Below are 13306 nucleotides of genomic sequence, written 5' to 3' on the forward strand. Positions count from 1 at the left end.
CGTTTATTTATAGAGTACCTTTCCTACCAGAGCAGTTCAAAGTGCTTTACAGAACAAAACAGTTAAATTAAAAGCAAGTATAAAAATCATAAATTTCTATTAAAACAAAGTAGTGCAATAAAAGGAAATACATAAAAAGAGTAAAAGAAAACATGATAAAAATTATTAAAACAACTTAAAATGATACAATAAAGAAAAGAACTCAAGGCAACAGCCCCACAAGTGTTTCTGGGAGTGTTACTATCAGTTACAGTCTGGAGAAGATACTGGTCTGTGGATGGTCAGTAGATCCCTTTGTCCTTCAGCTCCTGTTGCACCCGTTTGAGATAGTCCGAATCAGGGTAACCGTAGCTAAGGAAGATAAAGAAAGACCCACTGTTAAAAACGACAGTGATGTAAACAACACGTGTAATGTTAGGTGTAGAAATAATTAATATATAATTAATTATAATATACAGGGGGTCTTCGACTTACGACGTTGATCCGTTCCTACGTCGCGTCATAAACCGATTTTCGGTGTAAGTCGGAACATACATACGTACTGTACGTAAATAACATACTGTAAGCACTGATCCTTTCCTAACACCTATCCTCCTCGTCCCGAGCCGCGTAACCGTGTATTCTTCCGCCGCGCCACGCACACCAAACACGAAGTTCACGTTACGACGTTTGCAACGCAAAACCACTTAAGTCCAAACAAGGCTTTATACGGTAAATGGGAGATGTGTCGTAGCCATCGTAACTCGGGACTGACGTAACCCGAGGACCTCCTGTACTCTTTTATCGTTTTATGGTGACTGTTGTTAAATTGTTGGTTTATCCAACAAAAAATAACCTAAAAAAAAAACGGTGAGTGAAGAACTTTTCGTTATGAGCTCCATCAGTAAAAACACTGCAGAAGCATGTGATGGGTTTGTTCTGTTCCTGGGATAATATCGTATCCAGAAGCTCTGGTGAGTTTGGGTTAAAGATGGGCTTGTTGATGTTAGCGATCATAAACCTAGCGCATTATTACTTCCTAATTAAAGCCTGTGTACTGAGGGAAGAAGGTGCTGAGTCATGTCTTGAGTGTTTGTATACAATGCTGTTGTCAGATGATTGAAGGCAGGGTAGATGTGTCCTTCACTGCCTTATGCTTCCTACAAACCTGTGTGTCATCACCGCCAGCAGCACAGTCTAAAGTTAGATTTATGTTAATTCTGACCAAAAATAGTCGAGTTATTTTGTATCTTTTGCTCTGTTACTTCCCAAAGCAGCGATCATTCTGTCTATTGAACGTTAGCTTGTTGTTATCATGGCAAGTACGTGATGTGATTTGGTTAGAGGTACATGTTGATATACTGCCTTTTAAGGCACGGACTTGGGGCAGCGTGGGCAGCAATGCATTTAGGACACAGCCCCTGCTGAGCATTACACATTTTCCTGTTTATTATTTAAGCGGTGACTTGTCTCCTCCTTTATAACAGATGAACAGATTTAGATATTTCCAGAGAGAGAAGCACAGTGATTAGTTTACTGTCCCCACCTCTGACAGCAGCACAGTGACTCTCTCATTAAACACTTACGCAGTAGGTCCTCCACTTCGAGATGTTTTGTGATGGATGTCGTTCCAGGTGACCACGTTGCTCCGGCCGGTGGTGGACGAGCTCCCGATGGTGAAGATCAGCCTTTGATCAAAGGCTTGTGTGAGGAGTTTAAGAACTTTGTTCCCCTCGGTGGAGTCTGGAAGGTAAGCCACGCGAGACGCCCCCTGATACGGCTGGCCGGGACTCGGGTGCTCCTCCTGCACAAGGAAAATGGAACGACATTCCTGAAAAACCTGAATCTACGGGCTACACGAATCTGGAGGCGTTGTAGGGTCCTTTCTAGGATGTTGATCCTCCATTTCATGAGCTGAATCAAATGTAGTAGAATTAAATACAAACTGTGGGGGTCACTGTTGCAATAAAAGACCACTAATTATTTGTTTTTGTTTTTACTTTTAGGCTGGAGATGTTGGAACCTTGCTGTGAGGATCTGATGGCATTCAACCACAAGACCATTAGTAAGGTCAAGTACTGATGCTGGTGACAGATTAGTAGCTCTGCAACACCAAAGCCAATCCAATTTAAACCCAAAGGTATTGGATGGTGCACCATTACTCAGAAAATGCTGTTTCCATAAAGCTGGGGGCTTGGTGATTCACTGCATTGTTCTTGGTGACCTTCCCCTTCTCGGTCTTATCTGGTGCAAATTTAGCCGAGATGGACATTGTTTTCGGACCTCATAAGTTAATTAGTTCATTCATTGTCTGTAACCTTATCCATTTCAGGGTCACGGTGGGTCCAGAGCCTACCTGGAATCATTGGGCGCAAGGCAGGAATACACCCTGGAGGGGGCGCCAGTCCTTCACAGGGCAACACACACACATTCACTCACACACTCACACCTACGGACACTTTTGAGTCGCCAATCCACCTACCAATGTGTGTTTTTGGACCGTGGGAGGAAACCGGAGCACCCGGAGGAAACCCACGCAGACACGGGGAGAACACACCACACTCCTCACAGACAGTCACCTGGAGCGGGGCTCGAACCACAACCTCCAGGTCCCTGGAGCTGTGTGACTGTGACACTAACCTGCTGCACCACCGTGCTGCCCTACTGTCTTTTTCAAAATTTCTGAAAAATATTTTTTTGTTGAGTTGTTAGGCTTATGTGCAACTTTCATCTCATGCTTTTCCATGGATATTATAAAACTGAATAGTGTGTGTCCACAGTGTAAAGCTCTCAGCAGCTGAGTTACTTAACTAACTATAGCAGGGGCTACAGTCGCTGTCCAAAGAAAAACATGTATCTTCATTTTTGTGGCTATTTAGTTTACTACAGTGTGAACATTTCAGACCAAAATAAATGCTCCAAAATGTACTTGGCATTAAATCTTTTTACACTGCCTTCCATTGAAATTTAAAAAGGATTTTGTATTACCACAGCATTCTCACCTTCTGTGTCCCGCTCGGAATGTAATAACGAATAACGATCGTCCCGTAGCGCTCATACCCCGGCAAACCCAACGATTCCCTGGCGGTCGACATCGTTCCACCTTCAGGTTGTGTCCCGGTCACAGCGCCATATAACACTCCACACGTGGACACACGGTTTAACTTCGAACGCCCTCTTTAGACAGTCTCTGCAGAAGGAGTGCTTACATTTCTCCAGGGTCTTACTCTTGGACTTCACCAGCGTTTCCAAACAAATACAGCAGATCTCCTCTTTGTCCTTCGGCTGAGTTCGCGATGGGGGAGACGAGGCCGGGCTGGACACTGCGGCCGGGACGTCGTCCATGTGACTGTTCTGTTTTGAGAAGATCGTTTAGAAGGTCTGTAAAATAATCGCTCGAACCTTTGGAGATGAAGGTAGCTCCCGGTCAGTGTTACTGCACGTTTACCTTCGTCCTTTAGCAGCAGCTCTGGGCAGTGTGTGGACACCGTCTGCTTTTGGCGGGAGGTTAAGGGATAGTCCTGGCTTCGCAGACTCGTGGCGATCTTCTGGTAGAGCGTAATAAAGCGCTCTCTGGCGAACTGAGCCTGGACCTCCTCCTGGTTGGTGTGGCCTGCAGGAAATGTCATGTATTTCCACACAGCTTCATACCAACCCCGGTCTGTCGTATTTTCTGCAGCTCTGCAGAGTGTTTCTCTTCAATGAAGTGCATCACAGCAGCATCGATCTCCACAGGTTCCACTGGAGTTACTGGTGACCCGGGAGCTGACAGTAACCTTGGGGAGATGCGGTGATTCTCATGGATTCTCTCCTTGTGTCCTCCACTTTTAGACTTCCTCCTCTCCAACCGTGACAAGTTTGTGTAAACGTCCTCAACCATTTTTAAAAGATCCTTTGACCACTACAGTGGAGTCTCTGGCTTGGTGCTCACTTACGCCCATCTTTTTCAGCTCTTTTCTCATTTTTCTCCGGCTCCACAAAAGTTTGCGGATCAATATTAAGCGTCACATCAGAGAAGATCTGAAATGAGAGAGAAGTTAAGTTGGAAATGGGCAACATCATCCACAGTGGCCGTGAGCCCTGTGTAAAAATGAACCAAGGTCAGATTCACGGATGACGTACAGAAATATTGAAAGAAGTATCACTGTTAATAATTAGCACATTCTCTTCACAGGGACTTTCAGCTTGTGTAGAGTTAAAGGAACACTCCCCCTACAGATGACCTCCTAGAGATGACTAGAGAGAGAGAGAGAGAGAGAGAGATGACTAGAGAGAGAGAGAGACGACTAGAGAGAGAGAGAGACGACTAGAGAGAGAGAGAGACGACTAGAGAGAGAGAGAGAGAGACGACTAGAGAGAGAGAGAGAGAGATGACTAAAGAAAGAGAGAGAGAGAGAGATGACTAAAGAAAGAGAGAGAGAGAGAGATGACTAGAGAAAGAGAGAGAGAGAGAGATGACTAGAGAGAGAGAGACGACTAGAGAGAGAGAGAGACGACTAGAGAGAGAGAGACGACTAGAGAGAGAGAGAGAGATGACTAGAGAGAGAGAGAGAGACGACTAGAGAGAGATAGAGAGATGACTAGAGAGAGATAGAGAGATGACTAGAGAGAGAGAGATGACTAGAGAGAGAGAGAGAGACGACTAGAGAGAGAGAGAGAGAGATGACTAGAGAGAGAGAGAGAGAGACGACTAGAGAGAGAGAGAGAGATGACTAGAGGAGAGAGAGAGAGAGACGACTAAGAGAGAGAGAGAGAGACGACTAGAGAGAGAGAGAGAGAGACGACTAGAGAGAGAGAGAGAGAGACGACTAGAGAGAGAGAGAGAGAGAGACGACTAGAGAGAGAGAGAGAGAGACGACTAGAGAGAGAGAGAGAGAGACGACTAGAGAGAGAGAGAGAGATGACTAGAGAGAGAGAGAGAGAGACGACTAGAGAGAGAGAGAGAGATGACTAGAGAGAGAGAGAGAGACGACTAGAGAGAGAGAGAGAGAGATGACTAGAGAGAGAGAGAGAGACGACTAGAGAGAGAGAGAGAGACGACTAGAGAGAGAGAGAGAGACGACTAGAGAGAGAGAGAGAGAGACGACTAGAGAGAGAGAGAGAGAGAGACGACTAGAGAGAGAGAGAGAGAGACGACTAGAGAGAGAGAGAGAGACGACTAGAGAGAGAGAGAGAGAGACGACTAGAGAGAGAGAGAGAGACGACTAGAGAGAGAGAGAGAGACGACTAGAGAGAGAGAGAGAGACGACTAGAGAGAGAGAGAGAGAGACGACTAGAGAGAGAGAGAGAGAGACGACTAGAGAGAGAGAGAGAGAGAGAGAGATGACTAGAGAGAGAGAGAGAGAGAGATGACTAGAGAGAGAGAGAGAGAGAGATGACTAGAGAGAGAGAGAGAGAGAGAGACGACTAGAGAGAGAGAGAGAGAGAGAGGAGACTAGAGAGAGAGAGAGAGAGACGACTAGAGAGAGAGAGAGAGACGACTAGAGAGAGAGAGAGAGACGACTAGAGAGAGAGAGAGAGAGACGACTAGAGAGAGAGAGAGAGACGACTAGAGAGAGAGAGAGAGAGAGACCGACTAGAGAGAGAGAGAGAGAGACGACTAGAGAGAGAGAGAGAGACGACTAGAGAGAGAGAGAGAGAGACGACTAGAGAGAGAGAGAGACGACTAGAGAGAGAGAGAGACGACTAGAGAGAGAGAGAGACGACTAGAGAGAGAGAGAGAGAGAGACGACTAGAGAGAGAGAGAGAGAGATGACTAAAGAAAGAGAGAGAGAGAGAGATGACTAAAGAAAGAGAGAGAGAGAGAGATGACTAGAGAGAGAGAGACGACTAGAGAGAGAGAGAGACGACTAGAAACTAGAGAGAGAGAGAGAGATGACTAGAGAGAGAGAGAGAGACGACTAGAGAGAGATAGAGAGATGACTAGAGAGAGATAGAGAGATGACTAGAGAGAGAGAGATGACGAGAGAGAGAGAGAGACGACTAGAGAGAGAGAGAGAGATGACTAGAGAGAGAGAGAGAGAGACGACTAGAGAGAGAGAGAGAGATGACTAGAGAGAGAGAGAGAGACGACTAGAGAGAGAGAGAGAGATGACTAGAGAGAGAGAGAGAGAGACGACTAGAGAGAGAGAGAGAGAGATGACTAGAGAGAGAGAGAGAGAGACGACTAGAGAGAGAGAGAGAGAGACGACTAGAGAGAGAGAGAGAGAGAGACGACTAGAGAGAGAGAGAGAGAGACGACTAGAGAGAGAGAGAGAGAGACGACTAGAGAGAGAGAGAGAGAGACGACTAGAGAGAGAGAGAGAGACGACTAGAGAGAGAGAGAGAGAGACGACTAGAGAGAGAGAGAGAGATGACTAGAGAGAGAGAGAGAGAGACGACTAGAGAGAGAGAGAGAGATGACTAGAGAGAGAGAGAGAGAGACGACTAGAGAGAGAGAGAGAGAGATGACTAGAGAGAGAGAGAGAGACGACTAGAGAGGAGAGAGACGACTGAGAGAGAGAGAGAGACGACTAGAGAGAGAGAGAGAGAGACGACACTAGAGAGAGAGAGAGAGAGACGACTAGAGAGAGAGAGAGAGAGACGACTAGAGAGAGAGAGAGACGACTAGAGAGAGAGAGAGAGACGACTAGAGAGAGAGAGAGAGAGACGACTAGAGAGAGAGAGACGACTAGAGAGAGAGAGAGAGACGACTAGAGAGAGAGAGAGAGAGACGATAGAGAGAGAGAGAGAGAGACGACTAGAGAGAGAGAGAGACGACTAGAGAGAGAGAGAGAGAGAGATGACTAGAGAGAGAGAGAGAGAGAGAGCTAGAGAGAGAGAGAGAGAGAGAGATGACTAGAGAGAGAGAGAGAGAGAGACGACTAGAGAAGAGAGAGAGAAGAGACGGACTAGAGAGAGAGAGAGAGAGAGAGACGACTAGAGAGAGAGAGAGAGAGACGACTAGAGAGAGAGAGAGAGACGACTAGAGAGAGAGAGAGAGACGACTAGAGAGAGAGAGAGATTCTACTACATTCTACTACAGTCATGTCTGTGTAAGCTCCCAGACTTTTTTCGTGTTGTTTTCTGGTTTTAAATGAGAGAAATTCTGAAATAGTCTCAAGAAACACTGCAGAAGGATTCACTAAGATCAGAATTACAAAAAACGAGACTAAAATCAGCAGAATCTGTGAGATATTTGAGGTTTTCTGATTGTAACTGTAAGGAGAACACACCCAGACAGAGCAGCTAACAGCAGAACTGAGGTCAGAGGAAAGAGAAGAAAACTCATCTCCCCCAGCGTCACCCACATCACCAGCAGCTAATCTGTGAGTGACACCTCCTTTACACACAGTGGAGGAAAAATAAGAGTTTATTCATTTAATGTTTTGCTGATATTTAATAGATTTTAAGAACAAAACTAAAGCTAAGCTAAGGGCTAAAGCTAAAGTGTCAGTTGACAATTGAGAATAAACATTCCGTCGGTGACATTTGAACGAGCTCTCGGAATGAGCCAATCAGAAGAAGCCCTGCTCCTCTCCTGCTGTCCTGAAGACAGTGAGGCCTCACTCTGTGCTCCTGCACAGTTCCACACAGTCACATACCCTCCCGAGGTGAAGAGTGACGTCGCCCGAAAGCAGTTCAAACACAAGCTGCTGAAGGAGAAGCCAGAGACTCTGTTTGCAGATCTTTATAAGACCGGGGAAGTCAGCAACCTCATCTTCTACTCTGACCACCCCAGCTCATGGCACAAAGCTCTGACCTCCCACTACCCCTCTGTGAAGAAGGAGGGCATCTGTAACGGGTGGAAGGTAAAGATCAAAGACCCCAACGACTCAGAGACGGTGTTGATCACAGTCAACATCTACAAGAACGGAACACTCATGGTTCAGGGGAACCTCGGTGAGTTTCAGGAGGCCTTTAATGAACTTAAGGAGACTGCAGAGAAAGAAAGACCCATTACAGTGATGAAGGAGCACTTCACTTGCCTGGAGGTGGAGTTAGTGCACCTTCGGGAGATGGTCCTGGAACAGAAACCAGACAAAGAGCTGACAAAAGACAGAGAGACCTACAGAAAAGAGCTGGCTGAACTTAAAGCACAGGTGAGAGGACTACAGAAGGACAGGGAGAGGGACAGGGACAACCACAGAAAGGAGATGACTGCTCTGAGAGAGGAGCTGAGACAGAGAGACGACATCGTACAGAGTCTGAGAGACCAGCTCCACTCCCTAAATCAGCAACAGGCTCCTGTAACAGCAGAGAAACCCACCCAGGACCTGTTCACCCACCCGCAAGATTCAACCTCCACCAGCCCACAGCAGCCTCTACAACCACCTCCTCTTTTAACCCCGGCTGACTCACAACAGCCTCTTCCCTCAACCTCCACCAGCCTCCAAACACATCTGGAACCCAGCGGCCAGAACACCACATTAAATGTGAGGAGGACTATACACCATCTGAACATTGCACTGCTCATGGACTCCAATGGGAAGTTTATTGATGAGAAAAAACTCTTCCCTAAACATAGAGTCACTAAACTCCGGTGTCCAACTACAAAAAGAGCATTGGAGCTACTCTCTGAGGCAAATCTGGGCTCACCCACCCACATAATAATCCACACAGGAACAAACGACCTGAGAGCTCAGCAAGAGAGAGTGGCTGTGTCCCTGAGAGCAGTTATAGAGAAGGCCTGCAACACCTTCCCTAATGCCAAAATCATCATCTCCACCCTGCTGCCCCGCAAAGATTTCCACCCGGATACGATCCAGAAAATCAACGCCAGGACCTCCAGAGAGTGTGCCCTCCGACCCAACACCCACCTCGCCCACCACCCGACTCTGGACACAGCCTGCCTCTTCGACCACGTCCATCTGTTCAAAGAGGTAGTTCCTGTGTTTGCAAAGACACTAAAAAATGTGGCATTGGCCCGGAACATCACTACACACCAACACACCACTGGACGAGGACCTCGATACACACAGCCTGAGTGGAGGTCTGAGACCTCAGCAACATGGCCATCATTATCCACCACCTCCAGACAGGAGGAGGAGGAGCCATCATGAACACCCTGCTCCCTCACCAGCTCCATCACCTAGCACAGGTACACACACTGCACCACTGAACCAGGGCCCAACACCAGCTCCTCAACTCCAGATCAGACCAGGAACACTGAGCTACACCCAGGCGGTCGGCAGAGCAGCAAACACCAACGCCTCTGAGCTGAGAGACATTCAGCAGATGCTCAGCCACATCTGCACACATCTGATGGGACACTGCCCGTGGTAAGAGGCATGTTACCAGAGAGGTAAAGGACATTAATTCTTACACAGTGTACATTATTTCCTCTCTGTACAGTGATTAACACAGAAATGGAAATTTGATCTTTTTAATTAATATTAATTATCAGTTAGTTGTTTTCAATTATCTCTCTATGGAATATCCAAGGTTTAAACTCCTCTTTATTCGGTTTAAAGAGCAGAAACCCTGATTTTGTACAAGAAATAAGAAATATAGATGTATTAATTTTGCAGGAGACATGGAGTAAAGGAGACGAGCCCACTGGTTGTCCCCCAGGTTACAGGGAGTTAGTGTTGCCCTCCACTAAATTAAAGGGAGTTTCTCAGGGAAGAGACTCGGGGGATGCTCCTCTGGTTTAAATCAGAATCGATTCAAAAAGTAAAACAAGGGGAAAATCTTCTCTGGATCAAAATTAATAAGCAGTTAATCTCAACCCCCCAAAATATATTTCTCTGTGCCATCTACATCCCCCCAGCAGAATCGCCCTACTTCGAAGAGGAAACTTTTCCAAATTTAGAACAACAGATCAGTCATTTCCAAAAACAAGGACATGTGGTTATCTGTGGAGACCTGACCGCCAGGACAGGAGCTCAGCCCGACTTCATCAGCTCTCACGGTGACCACTTTATAACAGGGAACAACGTCTACTTCCCAACGTTCCACTACAGAGAAAACTGTGACAAATCTGTAAATTCTCATGGGAAGAGCCTGCTACAGCTCTGTCAAAGCCTGGGTTTGTGCGTCGTAAACGGTCGACTACGAGGGGACTCCTACGGTCAGCTCACCCACGGCTCGGCTCTCGGCAGCAGTACGGTAGACTATGCTATAACCGATCTGGACCCGGCCTTCCTCAGAGCCTTCACGGTCAAGCCACTAACACCCCTCTCAGATCACAGCCAAATCACACTCTATCTGAACAGAATCATTAGAACTGACCACAAGAAAACACCCCAGCACACTGTACAGACTCAAACACACACTCAGGTGGACTCCGGACAGCACTGACCAATACCTCCATGCCGTAAACAGCCCGGAAATCCAGACACGTCTCGACTCCTATCTGTCAAACACCTACCAACAACATAAAGAAGGTGTTGATGTGGCTGTGGAAAACTTAAATCATATCTTTGATCATGCAGTCCGACTTTCTAATCTCACAATCAGGAAAAACAAACCAAGAAAAATCCAATCAGACGCATGGTTCGATCACGACTGCAAGAGAAAGAGAAACAAAGTCTGAAAATGATCCAATCAGAAACACAGGGAACCACTAAACGAAGAGTTACGCACTGAATACTATGAGGTACTGAGAGAATACAAACACACACTCAGAACCAAAAAGTACAAATACACACAACATCAAATACACAACCTGGAGAATTCAATCAACTCCAATTCATTCTGGGACAACTGGAAGTCATTAAACAGAAAACATCAGGATGATTTAGCGATTACTTATGGAGACGTGTGGAGAGATCATTTTGAATCATTGTACAGTCGTCAATTATTAAATACACAACAACAGCAAATATCCAGTAAATTAGAAACACTCCACACAGTGATCAAAGACTATCAGAACCCACTGGACTTCCCCATCACAGAGTCGGAGTTAGAGGAACAGCTCAGAGGCCTCCAGCCCAGAAAAGCCCGTGGTACAGACGGCATCATGAATGAAATGATAAAACACACAGATTCGAAATTCAAATTGGCCATTCTCAAACTATTTAACCTTATTTTAAACACAGGCCACTTCCCCAGCGTCTGGAGCGAGGGTCTCATATCCCCCATATTCAAATCCGGAGACAAATACGACCCAAACAATTACAGAGGGATCTGTGTGAGCAGCAGCCTGGGGGAGGTCTTCTGTAGCGTCCTCAACACTCGACTCACAGGTTTCCTCACAGACCATAACGTCCTCAGCAGAGCTCAGATCGGCTTCCTCCCGCACCACAGAACCTCTGACCACATCTTCACCCTCCACACGCTGATAGATAAACATGTACATCACAATAAAGGCAAAATCTTCACGTTTTGTAGATTTTCAAAAAACGTTTGACTCCATTTGGCACTCGGGATTATTCTATAAACTTTTAGAAAGCGGTGTTGGGGGGAGAACCTATGACGTCATTAAATCAATGTACTCTCACAGGACAGAGTTCTTCCCACAGTCTCGAGGAGTGCGTCAGGGCTGCAGCCTGAGCCCCACTCTCTTTAACATCTACATCAATGAACTGGCTGATAAACTGGACCAGAGTGACTCAGTACCCGGCCTCTCTTTGGGGGACACCAAAATCAAGTGCCTCCTCTACGCAGATGACCTTGTTTTGCTGTCACCGACCAGAGAAGGACTCCAGGAAAGTTTAAACGTCCTGGAGAACTACTGTCAAAACTGGGCTCTGACAGTAAACCACAGAAAAACTAAAATAATGACATTCCAAAAGAGGTCTAAAAATCAGGGGAACTACAATTTTACAATAAACAACACCAACATTGAACACACTAAAACACACACGTATCTGGGGATAACCCTCAGCTCCACGGGAAGTTTCGACTCGGCTGTGAAGGAGCTCAGAGAGAAGGCCAGAAGGGCCCTGTTTCCATCAAAAAGTCCATTAATTTCGAAATACCAATTCCAATCTGGCTGAAACTGTTCAGATCGGTTATAGAACCCATCGCTCTGTATGGCAGTGAGGTGTGGGGACCCCTTACACAGAGCAGTTTTACAAACTGGGACAAACATCCAATTGAAACCCTGCACATGGAATTCTGCAAAAGTATCCTGCATGTGTAGAGAAAGGCCCCCAATAACGGCTGCAGGTCCGAACTAGGGCAGTACCCCCTCCTCATAGCCATTCAGAAAAGAGCTCTGAACTTCTGGAGGCATCTAAAATCCAGTGACCCCCAGTCACTGCACTACAAAGCCCTGTCCAATCAGGAGCTCCACATTGATAGGAGTCCCCTCAGCCAGCTGGTCCTGACCCTCGGTGACCTACAACCCAATGACATCACCAAGTCCAAACATCCTCACCACACACTCACTCAGAAAATCAGACCCCAGCACATCATCATCCAACAACAAAACAATTATCTCACACACTGGACCCACACCATACAACAACAACATAAACTACAGAGCTGCTCAGCCCTAAACAGAGAATACACACTGGCCAAATACCTCACAACCATCAGAGAGAGGTCACTCAGTGAGCACAGTCTGGCCGTGGAGACCGGCCGTCACAGACAGAACTGGGTCCCCAGAGAGGACAGGCTGTGCTCTCACTGTGAGCTCTCGGTGGTGGAGACAGAGCTGCACTTCCTGACCCAATGCCCCAAGTATGAGTCCGTCAGAAGCAGGTTCTACCAGAGAGCGAGTCGAGTCTGTCCTGAGTTCCTGCTCCTCACTGATACAGAGAAGCTCCAGTGTGTACTGGGAGAGAAGGAGGAGCTGATCACACACGCAGCCAAATATGTGACAGACTGCCACAACCTGAGGGACAACCAGTGCGGTCAATCAACAGTGTAACTAATTATTACTGAGTATTACTGATTATTACTGATTATTAAACATCTATATTGTCTCCATGCTCTTATTTTCCTTTTCTTATTTGATTATCAGTAATCCTGTAAATATCATTTCCTGTTGTTGTAATGTTGTAAAAAAACAATTTTATTACTTTGTATTAGTGGATAAGTATCCTTAAATGAATATTAGTTAAAATTAGAAAGTATAATTACATATACATTGTGTGAAATCTTGTATCTTATATGTACTCATATGAATGATTAACCAGTATCTAGACATGCATTTAAACAGTTTAGAATCTGCACACTAACTGGCATGTTGACTCAGTATTAGCACCTTTCTAAATTCTTAGACCTCTAACATTGAACAGATCTGCACTTAGGAAACACATAAATTACAAGTGTTAGCCAAAAGGGGGAGTTGAACTTTAGGGCACCTCAGTGACTCCTCTGAATCTTGGTGACAGAAAAGGAGTGTGGGAAACAAAACCTACAGTGTCAAAAGGGTATGATGAGTGTTTTGGGGTCA

General features: G+C 46.0%; 1 protein-coding gene across 1 annotated transcript; it reads right to left on the bottom strand.

Annotated features, from left to right (window-relative positions):
* Nucleotides 1–213: 213 nt before the first annotated feature.
* On the bottom strand, nt 214–3564 carry LOC136677604 (probable E3 ubiquitin-protein ligase DTX3). The gene is given in 4 exon segments (XM_066655168.1): nt 214–351; nt 1566–1783; nt 2982–3132; nt 3134–3564. Coding segments are annotated over 4 exon segments (630 nt in total). The 5' UTR covers nt 3325–3564; the 3' UTR covers nt 214–281.
* Between the last annotated feature and the right edge of the window lie 9742 nt (nt 3565–13306).

This window comes from Hoplias malabaricus, chromosome Y, assembly GCF_029633855.1.
Source record: "Hoplias malabaricus isolate fHopMal1 chromosome Y, fHopMal1.hap1, whole genome shotgun sequence".
NCBI classification, from domain to species: Eukaryota; Metazoa; Chordata; class Actinopteri; order Characiformes; family Erythrinidae; genus Hoplias; species Hoplias malabaricus.